Source organism: Oncorhynchus kisutch, linkage group LG4, assembly GCF_002021735.2.
Source record: "Oncorhynchus kisutch isolate 150728-3 linkage group LG4, Okis_V2, whole genome shotgun sequence".
NCBI lineage: Eukaryota > Metazoa > Chordata > Actinopteri > Salmoniformes > Salmonidae > Oncorhynchus > Oncorhynchus kisutch.
The window spans coordinates 56,224,854-56,239,659 of NC_034177.2; the positions used below are offsets into that span (position 1 = coordinate 56,224,854).

The 14,806-nt window shown below is 43.0% G+C and overlaps 1 protein-coding gene across 1 annotated transcript in view; it reads left to right on the forward strand.

The window, feature by feature from the left end:
* wdr11 (WD repeat domain 11) overlaps positions 1–14,806 on the forward strand; it is a 141,471-nt gene that overhangs the window by 27,400 nt on the left and 99,265 nt on the right. The window contains exons 6-9 of the mRNA XM_020481331.2: positions 338–506; positions 8,176–8,275; positions 8,666–8,876; positions 8,949–9,049. Coding sequence (XP_020336920.2) covers positions 338–506; positions 8,176–8,275; positions 8,666–8,876; positions 8,949–9,049 — 581 coding nt within the window. The remainder of the gene's footprint in view (positions 1–337; positions 507–8,175; positions 8,276–8,665; positions 8,877–8,948; positions 9,050–14,806) is intronic.

Sequence of the window (14,806 nt, forward strand, 5' to 3'; positions counted from 1 at the left end):
CAGAGGGGGTCTGATTTTATTTTCAAATCTTTTTTTAAGTCTTATGTCTCGACCAGGGATCAAACCCCCGACCTTTCTATCACAGGGCGGGCACTCAAACCGCAATGCCACTGAGTTGGTCAAAAACTGCATCATCAGATAGCGTAATACCTGCTGGTTTAAAGTTAGTCAAGTTTACGACTGTTGTGTTTCATGAAAACAGAATTAATGGAAGGGCCATTCCTATTCAAGTCACTGTTCCATAATGAGTGGATAGGCAGCCATATTGAATGTACCCATTCCAGGAATTAAAATCGGGAAGTTAATTATATTTCTATGGGTGTGTTCCCCTCGTCAGAGCGGAGGCTGTGACCCTGAATGCAGACTGCCTGCAGCTGTCCTACCTGCCCTCCAAGAGGAACCACATGCTGCTGCTCTACCCCAGAGAGATCCTCATCCTGGACCTTGAGCTCAGCCAGACCGTGGGTGTGGTGGCCATTGAACGCTCTGGGGTTCCCTTCATTCAGGTGGGACGCAACACACACACACACACACTCTTCAGTCTCACCTCAACTTACCCTCACCTCAATTAAACCCCTGTGCAATCAGTGTTTTTTATAGTTTTGTATGGTACTTTACAGTTGAAGTCGGAAGTTTACATACATTTAAACTCCTGACATTTATTCAGAGTAAAAATTCCCTGTCTTTGGTCAGATAGGATCATCACTTTATTTTAAGAATGTGAAATGTCAGAATAATAGTATAGAATTATTTTATTTCAGCTTTTTACAAGTTTACATACACTCAATTATTATTTGGTAGCATTGCCTTTAAATTGTTTAACTTTGGACAAATGTTTCGGGTAGCCTTCCACAAGCTTCCCACAATAAGTTGGGTGAATTTTGTCTCATTCCTCCTGACAGAGCTGGTGTAACTGAGTCAGGTGTGTAGGTCTCCTAGCTCGCGCACACTTTTTCAGTTCTGCCCACACATTTTCTATAGGATTGAGGTCAGGTCTTTGTGATGGCCACTCCAATACTTTGACTTTGCTGTCCTTACGCTATTTTTCCACAACTTTGGAAGTATGCTTGGGGTCATGGTCCATTTGGAAGACCCATTTGCGACCAAGCTTTAACTTCCTGACTGATGTCTTGAGATGTTGCTTCAATACATCCACATCATTTTCCATCGTCATCTATTTTGTGAAGTGCACCAGTCCCTCCTGCAGCAAAGCACCCCCGCAAAATGAATCCGCTTCAAAGTGTAAATGACCCTAAATTGAGGCAAATATTTATGTACCAGCAGGACAATGACCCCAAGCATACAGCCAAAGCAACGCTGAAATGACTTCAGAACAAGAATGTGAAAGTCCCTGAGAGGCCCAGCCACTCCCCATCTAATTTAACAGAGCTTGAGAAAATCTGCAAGGAAGAAAATCCTCAAATCCAGATGTGCAAAGCTGATAAAGACACCCAAGATGACTCAATTTAGGCTTTAACGCAAGTCTAGGAGTATTAATACTTTCTATAGGCACTGTACTCATGCATACACACAGAGTTGGACCTGCTATGCGTAAACCAACCCCCACCCATAAAATGGAGACTCGTCCCGAATGGACCCGAGGACAGTCGCACCATTCCGAAAAGGCCCGTTGAAAAAACAGACCCGAACAGACCTGTGCCGATTCGGATCTGAGAGATCCGTTCAGATCCGAGAGTAGAACTAATGAGTGAAAGAGACTTCCAACTGGGTGCTGCCAGCACCATCAATAAACGAGTGACGTTGGCCAAATGATCCACAGTTATGTGTCCTGTAAAACTTCCTATTACAAAAAATGATTGGTTGTGTTTCGATGTGCATGTTAAAAACGTTGCAGTCTGTTTTTATTTTGCTAAAAATAGTTGTTGGTGCTGTCAGAGATTTAGCCGCAAATGTATCAGGGTATTGCATGCATGTAGGATCAGGCGTCCACTGTAGGATATATTCATGAAGTGAAGCTTAGACCTAGAGAGACACCGAAAGAAAGATGGAGATATGCCCGGTTGAATGTTCCCGACACCACATACATTTATTTATCCTTGTCAGATAGGCTACTACTGTGATACAGATATAGGCATACTTACTTGCCTTTTTGATTATAGTATTTAAAAAAAATATAAGGATAAGCATTATATTGTTCAATTTTAAAGGAGTAACACTGGTAGGCTTAAAACATCCTTCCTCACCAAGTTCAACTGTCAGTCAGTCAGTGCACCAATGTGCACTGCCTTCATAGGCCTGCAGTAGCTAAGCCTGCTAATAGTCATACCACATCAAACGTTCACACAAGTTTTTAACTTTATTAGAGTAAAATCTAGTGATTCACCGATATTACATTTTTGGTCGATATCCAGTATTTTCCTTGCAAAAAAAACCCGATACCGATATTTTAAATATTAGCGGCCTTTTAAGCATTCTAGTACAGTTAAATAGTTAACACACACACATGGACACAGCGGTCTAAGGCACTGTATCTCAGTTCAAGAGGCGTCACTATAGTCCCTGGTTCGAATGCAGGCTCTTTAGCAATTGGCCCAGCGTCGTCCGGTATTGGCCGGGGTAGACAGTCATTGTAAATAAGAATTTGTTCTTAACTGACTTGCCTAGTTAAATATAGGTTACATGCACACACACACACACACACACAGACCAAAAAGTTATTTTGTTGCCATTTACGCATGTCCCCATTACCAGTAAAACATAATCAAAACCTATTTCTTTCACTTACTTGCTGTGCTGTTTCGTTGTTCAGTCATTTCATTCTCAACCAGGATTTCTATGGAATGCCGTTTGGGTCTTTGCATGTCAAAAAATAAACAAGTCAAATAATACTATTTGATGTGTCAAATAAGCTTGTTGACCAATCAGGACATGAATGTGACTGCACGTCATATAATTTTATGCGTTTCTACATTTTATGTAGTTCTTACACCTTGATTACACTTACTCGTATTTCATATGTCACAACGATTCATCGATTCATATGCTATGCTGCTTGTAAAGTTGTCTCGCGCACCTACAGTGCTGGTCATAAAAAAAAGATAGCTAGCTAGCTCATGGATGCAAACAATGTTTTTCCCCAAAAACATAGCAAAACGACATCTGTTTCAGTAGCTATCGTTAGCTTGCTAACTTTATATCTGGGTGTCATCTAAAATCACCCTAATTTATAAGACAGTTCTTATTTGATTAATGGTGGTCGGACCCATCTATGTGAAGCTAGCCACAATAAGGATTCGCCACAATAGTGGACTTTGCAGTTAGCCTTTGTTGGGTTTGACATTTTGAACATTGAGATATTAAATACATGATAGAGAAGAAGCATAGACTCAAAGGAGAAAGTTAAGGGTTCTCTGTAGAATGTGTTTGATGGAGTGGAGAGCGACGTGTTTATATAGGGAAGACAGATGGTTATCTGTGGATTAGGTGAAGGAGGGGTTGAGGTCAGCAAATGAGGGGTGAGGTCAGTTCCCCTTAAGGGAGCAATCAGGGTAGTATCTGGTTACCTTCTTCCTGATGGGGCATAAACTGTAAGGATTGGAGAGAGGGAGTGTCTTAAGTGGGATATTAGTATCTGGATGGGATAAATGTTGGGTTGTCTGAATTACACCTGTACATAACCTTTGGGCAGAATTAAACTTGGTTAAAGCTTCTCTTGTGTCTGTGGGTTATTTCTTCAGAATTTTAAGAACCTAACGCCTTCAAAATTAAAGTATGTCATTGACAGTGATGCAAATGAATACAAATAGTAGAATTATGCCATAATTGAATAGATCATGGTAAAAGAGGTTGGAATGTTGTTATATAAAATCACCAAAAGACAATAATTTGTTAATTTGACAATCTGTTGAAATCACACTGGATGTATTATACTTTAGAATTCCATTGGGGGCATACTTATTTCACTGTACAGCCTTACCCCATGTCATTGATACTCAATCCATAGGTATCAGTCTACTCGATGACACCCAGAGAACATTAGCATCATAGCTCTTATTGCGGGACTCTGAAATAACTGTGAATTGAGCCACATTTATTGTCAACCTATGTGTATTGAACACTATTCTTGGGGAAGAACAATACTGCGTGGATGTTTTGGGAGTCTCATAACTCGGAGGTGGGCTTTTGATCCCCAATCCTTAGCTGTACAGTGCAATATGATTGTCAATACACACAATAGGCTGACTGAGGAGTTGATTTCACACAGTCACAGTCCTGCGATAAGAGCTACAACGCCTAATATTTGCATATACTCTATACAGTTGTGTTCTGTGGGTATCACAGAGTAGACTGATACCCCATTTCATTGCTTCACATTCCAACACTGTTTAACATTATCTAGTCTAAATATGGCATAATTCCACCAATTGTAACCTTCTGCATCAATTTCAAAGAGGTATTTTTATTTTGAAGGCAAACTGCAAATTCCACTATTGTGCCTAATCCTTATTGTGGCTAGCTTCACAATACATAACCCAGTCAGGTCGAGCCTCACTAGCCAGATGAAGCTAGCTGGCTGCTTATAATGTTAGCTTTGGGCAACCGGGTTAAGTAGCTGGCTAGCTAATCATTTTCATAAACTGAAGTTAACTTTCAATAGGCAAACAACAAGTGGCAATCTAGCTAATACTTACTAACAAGGATTCCTAAATCATTGCTAAGAATCGTTAAAATGACTGCAGTTTCTACTGGTCATTGTTTTCAGGCTGGTTGTATTGGTGCTAGCTAGGTACCAAGCTAAAGCTAGCTAGCTAACCCCAGAATTTGTATTCAAACAAATAATGCTTTATTACCAACGCGGTATTGTAAACACATCGTTCGTGGCCGTTGTTTTCTTGTTTGCAGACTGTATAAGTGTATAAAGTCAGGACATCTGCTGTCTCAGTCACTGCCTGACAGCAAGGCAGTACCCCAAGGCTCGATCCTAGGTCCCACACTCTTCTCAATTTACATCAACAACATAGCTCAAGCAGTAGGAATCTCTCTCATCCATTTATATGGAGTCTTATACTCAGCTGGCCCCTCTGATTTTTTGTTAAACGCTGTACAACAAAGCTTTCTTAGTGTCCAACAAGCTTTCTTTGCCTTTAACCTGGTTCTGAACACCTCCAACAAAGGTCTGGTAAGAGTGCCCCTCCTGCCGGAAGATGTGGAGCTTGAGGTAGTCACCTCATACAAGTACTTGGGAGTATGGGTAGATGGTACAGTGTCCTTCTCTCAGCACATATCAAAGATGCAGGCTAAGGTTAGATCTAGACCAATGTTTCCTCTATCGTAATCGCTCCTCTCTTATCCCAGCTGCCAAACTAACCCTGATTCAGGTAACCATCCTACCCATGATAGATTACGGAGACATAACTTCGAGATCGGCAGGTAAGGGTGCTCTCGAGCGGCTAGATGTTCTTTAGCATTCGGCCATCAGATTTTCCACCAATGCTCCTTATAAGACACATCACTGCACTCTATACTACTCTGTAAACTGGTCATCTCTGTATACCCGTCGCAAGACCCACTGGTTGATGCATATTTATTAAACCCTCTTAGGTCTCACACCCCCCTATCTGAGATATCTACTGCAGCCTTTTTTGGAGTGATTTAATCACGCTTCACGAATCTGGGTTTGGCCGATGCGGGGAGAACGCTACCTGCCCGATTTGCATAGTGCCAACTGTAAAGTTAGGTGGAGGTGGAATATCGGTCTGGGGCTGTTTTTCATGGTTTCAGCTAGGCCCCTCAGTTCCAGTGAAGGGAATCTTAGCGCTACAGCATACAATGACATTCTTGTGCTCACGTTCCAACATCTGGTGGTGGCTTTTATAGCAGCAAAGGGGGACCAACTCCAAAGTTTGAGACTGATCCAATGAACCATAGCATTTTTGTTCAAAATGTTGTATCAATACTGCCCAAATGTGCCTAATTTGTTTATTAATAACTTTTCATGTAACAAAACTGCACTCTCCTCAAAACAATAGCATGGTATTATTTCACTGTAATAGCTACCAGAAATTGGACAGTGCAGTTAGATTAACATGAATTTAAGCTTTCTGCCATTATCAGATATGTCTATGTCCTGGGAAATGTTCTTGTTAGATACAACCTCATGCTAATCGCATTAGCCTACGTTAGCTCAACCATCTCGCAGGGGACTTCCCGAACCTGAAGAAGTTCATGCATTTGAGCCAATCAGTTGTGTTGTGACAAGATAGGGGTGGTATACAATAGATAGCCCTATTTGTTAAAATACAAAGTCCATATTATGGTAAGAATAGCTCAAATAAGCAAAGAGAAATGACAGTCCATCATGACTTTTAGACATGGTCAGTCAATCCAGAACATTTGAAGAACTTTTAAAGTTTCTTCAAGTGTAGTCGCAAAAATCATCAAACGCTATGATGAAACTGGCTCATGAGGACAGCCAGAGGAAAGGAAGACCCAGAGTTACTTCTGCTGCAGAGGATAAGTTCATTAGAGTTACCAGCCTCAGAAATGGCTTCCCAAATAATTGCTTCACAGAGTTCAAGTAACATCAGTAATCTCAGCATCAGCTTTTCAGAGTAGACTGCGTGAAACTACTATTAAATTAAGCAAATAAGACTTGCTTGGGCCAAGAAACACGAGCATTGGACATCAGACCAAAATAAATATTTAAACTGGTCTAATGAGTCCAATTTTTTTATTTTTGGGTTCCAATCGCTGTGTCTTTGTGAGATGCAGAGTAGGTGAACGGATGATATTTACTTGTGTGGTTCCCACTGTGAAGCATGGAGGAAGAGGTGTGGGGTGCTTTGCTGGTGTCACACTCTGTGATTTATTTATAGTTCAAGGCACACTTAACCAGCATGGCTACCACAGCATTCTGCAGTAACATTCCATCCCATCTGGTTTGGGACAATGACCCAACACACCTCCAGGCTGTGTAAAGGCCATTTTGACCAAGAAGGGGAGTGATTGAGTGCTGCATCAGATGACCTGCCTTCCACAATCACCCAACCTCAACCCATTTGAAATGGTTTGGGATGAGTTGGATTGCAGAATGAAGGAAAGCAGCCGACATGTGCTCAGCATTTGAGGGAACTCCTTCACAACTGTTGGAAAATCATTCTAGGTTAAGCTGGTTGAGAGAATGCCAAGAGTATGCAAAGCTGTCAAGGCAAAGAAAGGGTGGCTACTTTGAAGAAACTAAAATGTAAAAAATCTTTTGATTTAACACTTCTTTTTTTTTGTTGGTTACTATATGATTCCATATGTGTTATTTCATAGTTTAGTTTTCTTCACTTCAGAAAATTGTAAAAATAGAGAAAAACCCTTGAATTAGGTGGGTGTGTCCAAACTTATGACTGGTACTGTATGTCTGTCTGTTTGGGTTCAGAAGTGTGTAGCCTACACTGTACACATTTCAGTACAGCAGCCCAGCCCAAGTCACAGGGCAGTAGTAGAGGAGCAGCATTACTCAGCCTTTGAGGCTCTGTCCATCAGTTGCAGGGTTCTCGCTAAGTGTTATAAAGCGCTTGTCACAGCCAATTTGCATGAGTGATGATACAGCTGCAGCGAAGAAGGCTCTGAGTCCAGCCTGGACTGTGGTAGAGGATAGGGAGCCAGGGACACACACACACACAGATGCACAACCACACTGTCATTAGAGATAGTTACACATTCACACTTACCCAGTCATACTCCAATAAAGACACAATATGCTGAATCCCCAAGCAATCTCTTTTCTCTTCCACTTCCCCCGGCCCTCCGTTTGTGCATTAAAACGCACCTCTTCCATATGTAGTGATGTCCCAAAGCTAAGGGGGTGAAATGATCTAGTTCGTAGGGGATAATGAGACCCTCTGATAGCCACTTCGACCAAGCTTATTGATCTCTCTGTGGCTAAGTTGGTAGAGCATGTCACATGCAACGTCATGAGCGTGGGTTGGATTACCGCTGGGAGCACCCATATAAAAACAATCATGCACACATGACTATGTGGCTTTGGTTAAAAGTATCTGCTTGATGGCATATTATATTATCCCTTCACCGCTCTTGTCGTCACCCTCTGATAGTGATAACAGAGGGAATTCCAAGCGAGTTGCTTGAGGCTATGGGCTAGTTTGAGATTGGGGGATATTTTCACCCAATCACATCATTCTCTTTTCTACTTCCTTTATCCAGGTGATCCCCTGTGCCCAAAGAGACGCTCTCTTCTGTCTCCACGAGAACGGCTGCATCACTCTGAGGGTGTGTCGCTCCACCACTGCACCCGACGAATCAGGCAAGCACCCCTCCTCTACTGTCACTCACACAGTCAGTCAATCTTCTCTCAAAAACAAGAACTCCTCTACTCTACCTCTGTCACTCATTTGTTCCATTCATCCATCTTCTCGCAAAAAGAACTAATCTACTCTCACACTCTCTGTCCATCTGTCAATCACTCCTCCATTCATCCATCTAGCAGTCTAGACTGCAGTAAATAACCCAAAACTCTTGCACGTCAATGGACTGTATATTTTCACATTCTCATTATTCTCTGTTAGTGAGAAGTGCCGATGACCCTGAAAGCGGGGAGTCAATTGCGTTATCTTTCTCCCCCCAATTTCTTTCTTTCTCTCTCCTTCTCCCTCCTACACTCCCCATCTCATAATGTGTGTGTGTGTGTGTGTAGTAGCTGCGTCAGATCCAGAGCAGAGTGTCCAGGAGCTGGTGTATGACCTGCGTTCCCAGTGTGATGCCATCAGGGTCACCAAGACCGTGCGACCTTACCGGATGGTCATCTGTCCAGTCAATGAGAACAACGCCGCCCTGACGGTCAGCGACGGCCGTGTCATGCTGTGGGAGCTCAAAGCCCACGTGTCCAAGCCTACGGTCAACCCTAGGTGTGTATACATACATACACACACTCTTTGAACATGTTTTGTTTAGTTATAATAATTCCCTTCCTCCCTCAGCTCTGGTGTGTCCCCCCTCTACGCTCCTGTGGCATTCTGTGGTTCACCACTGGGTCAGAACCAGAAGAAGATTCAGGACCTGTCTCTTAACACCATGATCGGTACGCATATCTCATCTCAACTAGACACACCTGGGGTATGTTCATTAGGACAAACCATAGAAAAATGTTTTGCAATTGAAAATGAGCATTTCTTATTGGACAAGTTCAGATAGAATCTCCCTGTTTTGGACTATTTCCTTTCTTTTTGTGCCTAATGAACACAACACATGGCTGGGCTCTTGTATTCACTCAACACAGAAATCAAATCAATACATTCAGGTCATGCTTCTAATCTATGACTTATAAATCATCTTATTGCGTACACAGTACAATAGTGTGTTCAAGGCAGCAATCACCGTTCTCAATTCTCTTGAAAAACAAATAATTCGAGATGAGGCAAGTCTTAGAATCTTTTCAGAAGACCAACAATAAAGAATCCAAACACCGGCTGTGTGCCAGGGCCCTTTAGACATCCTTCATTGCAGTTTGCCTGAGCCGTGTGCACTCTTAGCCCCGAGGCGACCATTATCTCTCCCCCTTCTGTCATTTCTTGTTTCTCATCAACCCTGACTCGCTGACTACTGCTCGCACTGAAAACCCCAGCAAAAGAGATCTTGTGGGTGGATGTTACTTTTATCTCTCCTTTCTCTCTTTCTATCCATCTGTTCTTATTATATTTCTTGCTTTATCTCTATCTGTTGCTCTCTCCATCTCTCTTACTCCCCTCCCTCTATTGCTTTCTCCCTCCCTCATGGCTAGCTATGCTTGTAGACATCTAAATGCGGACATTGTGTTGTGCTCTTTAGATTTGAGACATAATGAAGCAGCTAATAAAGAATACTAGTGTGTACATGTGGATGAGCGGTGGGAGATTCAATGTGCGTCAGTTAGTGTTGAGTATGAGAGCCATTGGTTTTGTTTTGTGGTCTGGAGTATACACTGTATATATTGATGTTGGTAGAACAGAGGAATGGCCCACTTTCACCCCTTTTAGCCTAGTGAATAGAGTAGCCCAGCTGCAGATGGAAACTGACTGCTGGGCCGTGTTCATTAGGACACGCAACATTTTTAAATGCTTTGCAACAGAAAATGGATATGATTGTTTCTTATTGGTGTCGTGACTTTAATTTAATTAATCTGATGACTGTTATTTACCCAATCAGCTAACTAACTTTTTTGACTTCATTTTAAATGAATCATGTAACAATTAACTCATTAGGAAAAAAATTTGAGTTACCATCTCCCGAATTAAACTCTAAAAGTCTTTACCTATCACATCTATAAAACAGTCAACATATTAATCATAACCTCTTATCATATCATCATTCTGAACAGTCATAACCTCCTTGGTTCTGCAAAAACCCCAGCCTTAGGATTCAGTACTACACAGTGGTTTAATTATTTATTTACTATCTAACTAAATAATAACACAGGATAACATACACACTTACTACATTAGGAAAGGTCCCTAGCGAACTGACACAACATATGGCGGCTTGTTACACAACGACTTGGAGAGGGAGGGTGAAAAAGAGACCTTTATCTTCGATACATTTTAGAAACTATTCTCACGACTAATCACGAACTCCTGCCCATTTGGAGTAAGAAATCATGAATGTAATTACGAGTGAATGCCTTCCTTTGCCGTTTATCTCTGTCGGAACCAGCCCTCCTTAGGAAGGGTGATGGATTGGCCTTTTAAGCAGCATGCTTGTAAGGCTCTGATTGTCTGAAAGGGGTCGACCCTTTCCTGTCTTGTACTGTTGTTCACTCTGGAAGATGCTCCTTGGAAGATAGGCTAGCCAGCCGTGTCGAAGGTTCCTATTAGATGATGTGAGTAGCGTACTATGGTGATTTGAGAAGAGTAGTACAATAGGATGGTTTGAAGAGTAGTAGGATTGTCCCACTTAAATTGAATTTTCTAGACATTTGACTTAGGACATCTAATCAGCTGTACCAGTGAGGATTGTCCCACTTAAATTCACTTTTCTAGATATTTGACTTAGGACAGCTAATCAGCCGTACCAGTGATTGTCCGAGAGGGGAGTTTTCTTCTCTCTACACCTCGTGTTGATAGTCAGAGTTCGAACCACTTTACACGCGCAGCTGCAGCCTGGCGATGTTCTGGTCCTGAGGTGAGTTAATTTTCTTCACCCCGTGAATAAACGCTTCTCATGTTAATTTCTTTACCAGACCTTCAATGCACTCTGAGAGAGAGAGGGCAGTTTTGTCCTCTCTGACCTCACTCGGGGCGTGGCTATTCCCTATATAGCGTACTACTTTTGACCAGGGCTCATATTTCTCTGGTCAAATGTAGTGTGCTATGTAGGGGATAGGGTGCCATTTGGGACAGAGACTAACTAAAGCACTCCATATGAAGGAAATAACAACATGGGCTAAGCCTAATAGTACAGTCAGACAAAGGGGAAGCTATGTAAGGACTAAACCCCTGTAGTGACTCATCCCCTGCACTGTCTCTCCAGGTTATATTCAAATGGCCTTGAATTACCAGGGAGAATCCAGAAACAACCCATAGCTCCTATCCTCTAGATCAGTGGATAGGAGCTAATATTATATAAAAAATTATGAATAATTTTGCTATTTGTTTGGCCTTCTTACATATAAAACCTTATTTGTTCATCATAAATTGTGAATAACTCACCACAGGTTAATGAAGGGTGTGCTTGAAAGGATGCACATGAAGAGAGTCTGTCTTAAATAATTTTACACAAACAGTCTGCCTGTATTTAGTTTTCATGCTAGCGAGGGCCAAAAATCCACTCATGTAGGTTTATTTTATTTCACCTTTATTTAACTAGGCAAGTCAGTTAAGAACAAATTCTTATTTTCAATGACTGCCTAGGAACAGTGGGTCCTGTGCCTGTTCAGGGGCAGAATGACAGATTTGTACCTTGTCAGCGCGGGGATTCGATCTTGCAACCTTTCGGGTTACTAGTCCAACACTCTAACCACTAGGCTACGCTGCCGCCCCAGTATGGGGATGAGGTAGTTGGATGGGCTATTTACAGATGAGCTATGTACATGTGCAGTGATCAGTGAGCTGCTCTGACAGCTGATGCTTAAATCTAGTGAGGGAGGTAAGAGTCTCCAGCTTTAGTGATTTTTTTTCTTTCTTCAGTTCACTCCAGTCATTGGCAGCAGAGAACTGGAAGGAGAGGCGGCCAAAGGAAGAATTGGCTTTTGGGGTGACCAGTGAGATATACCTGCTGGAGCGTGTGCTACGGGTGGCTGCTGCTATGGTGACCAGTGAGCTGACATAATGCGGGGCTTAACCTAGCAGAGACTTGTAGATGACCTGGAGCCAGTGGGTTTGGCGACGAGTATGAAGCGAGGGCCAGCCAACAAGAGCGTACAGGTAGCAGAGGTGGGTAGTATATGGGGCTTTGGTGACACAACGGATGGCACTGTGATAGACTGCATCCTGTTTGCTGAGTGGAGTGTTGGAGGCTATTTTGTAAATGACTTCGCCGAAGTCGAGGATCGGTAGGATGGTCAGTTTTACGAGGGTATGTTTGGCAACATGAGTGAAGGATGCTTTGTTGCGAAATAGGAAGCCGATTCTAGATTACATTTTGGATTGGAGATGTTTAATGTGAGTCTGTAAGGAGACTTTACAGTCTAACCAGACACCTAGGTATTTGTAGTTGTCCACATATTCAAAGTCAGAACCGTCCAGAATAGTGATGCTGGACGGGCGGGCAGGTGCCGGCAGCGATCGGTTGAAGAGCATGCATTTAGTTTTACTTGCATTTAAGAGCAGTTGGAGACCACAGAAGGAGAGTTGTATGTCATTGAAGCTCATCTGGAGGTTTGTTAACAGTGTCCAAAGAAGGGCCATCGGTATACAGAATGGTGTTGTCTGCATAGAGGTGGATCAACGAATAACCAGCAGCAAGAGCGACATCATTGATATATACCGAGTAGAGAGTCGGCCCGAGAATTGAGCCCTGTGGCACACCCATAGAGACTGCCAGAGGTCCGGACAACAGGCCCTCTGATTTGACACATTGAACTCTATCAGAGAAGTAGTTTGTGAACCAGGCGAGACAATTTTAGGAACCAATGTTGTTGAGTCTGCCAATAAGAATGTTGCGATTGACAGGGTCGAAAGCCTTAGCCAGGTCGATGAATACGGCTGCACAGTAATGTCTCTTATCGATGGCGGTTATGATATCATTTAGGACCTTGATCGTGGCTGAGGTGCACCCATGACCAGCTCTGAAACCAGATTGCATAGCGGAGAAGGTACGGTGGGATTCGAAATGGTCGGTAATCCGTTTGTTAACTTGGCTTTCGAAGACCTTAGAAAGGCAGGGTAGAATATATATATATAGGTCTGTAGCAGTTTGGCTCTCCCCCTTTGAAGATGAGGATGACCGCGGCAGCTTTCCAATCTATGGGAATCTCAGACGATAGGAAAGAGGGGTTGAACAGGCTAGTAATAGGGGTTGCAACAATTTCGGCAGATAATTTTAGAAAGAGAGGGTCCAGAATGTCTAGCCCGGGGTCCAGATTTTGCAGCTCTTTCAGAACATCAGCTATCTGGATTTGGGTGAAGGGGAAGTGGGGGAGTTTTGGGCGAGTTGCTGTGGGGAGAGCAGGGCTGTTCACCAGGGTAGCGCTTACCAGGTGGAAAGCATAGCCAGATGTAGAAAAATGCTTATTGAAATTATCAATTATAGTGGATTTATTGGTGGTCACAGTGTTTCCTAGCCTCAGTGCAGTGGGCAGCTGGGAGGAGGTGCTTTTATTCTCCATGGACTTTAGTGTCCCATAACTTTTTTGAGTTTGTGCTACAGGATGCACATTTCTGCTTGAAAAAGCTAGCCTTATCTTTCCTAACTGCCCGTGTATATTTGTTCCAAACTTCCCTGAAAAGTTGCATATCACAGGGGCTCTTCGATGCTAATGCAGTACGCCACAGGATGTTTTGGTGCTGGTCAAGGGCAGTCAGGTCTTGAGAGAAACAAGTAAAAAAAATTGAATGGGGCATGCTTATTTAAGATGGCGAGGAAGGCACTTTTAAAGAATAACCAGGCATCCTCTACTGACGGGATGAGGTCAATGTCCTTCCAGGATACCCGGGCCAGGTCGATTAGAAAGGCATGCTCGCTGAAGTGTTTTAGGGAGTGTTTGACAGTGATGAGGGGTGGTCGTTTGACCGCAGACCAGTTATGGATGCAGGCAATGAGGCAGTGATCGCTGAGATCTTGGTTGAAAACAGCAGAGGTGTATTTGGAGGGCAAGTTGGTTAGGATCAAATCAAATCAAAATCAAATCAAATTTATTTATATAGCCCTTCGTACATCAGCTGATATCTCAAAGTGCTGTACAGAAACCCAGCCTAAAACCCCAAACAGCAAGCAATGCAGGTGTAGAAGCACGGTGGCTAGGAAAAACTCCCTAGAAAGGCCAATACCTAGGAAGAAACCTAGAGAGGAACCAGGCTATGTGGGGTGGCCAGTCCTCTTCTGGCTGTGCCGGGTGGAGATTATAACAGAACATGGCCAAGATGTTCAAATGTTCATAAATGACCAGCATGGTCGAATAATAATAAGGCAGAACAGTTGAAACTGGAGCAGCAGCACAGTCAGGTGGAAGTTGAAACTGGAGCAGCAGCATGGCCAGGTGGACTGGGGACAGCAAGGAGTCATCATGTCAGGTAGTCCTGGGGCATGTTCCTAGGGCTCAGGTCAGTTGAAACTGGAACAGCAGCATGGCCAGGTGGACTGGGGACAGCAAGGAGTCATCATGTCAGGTAGTCCTGGGGCATGGTCCTAGGGCTCAGGTCCTCCG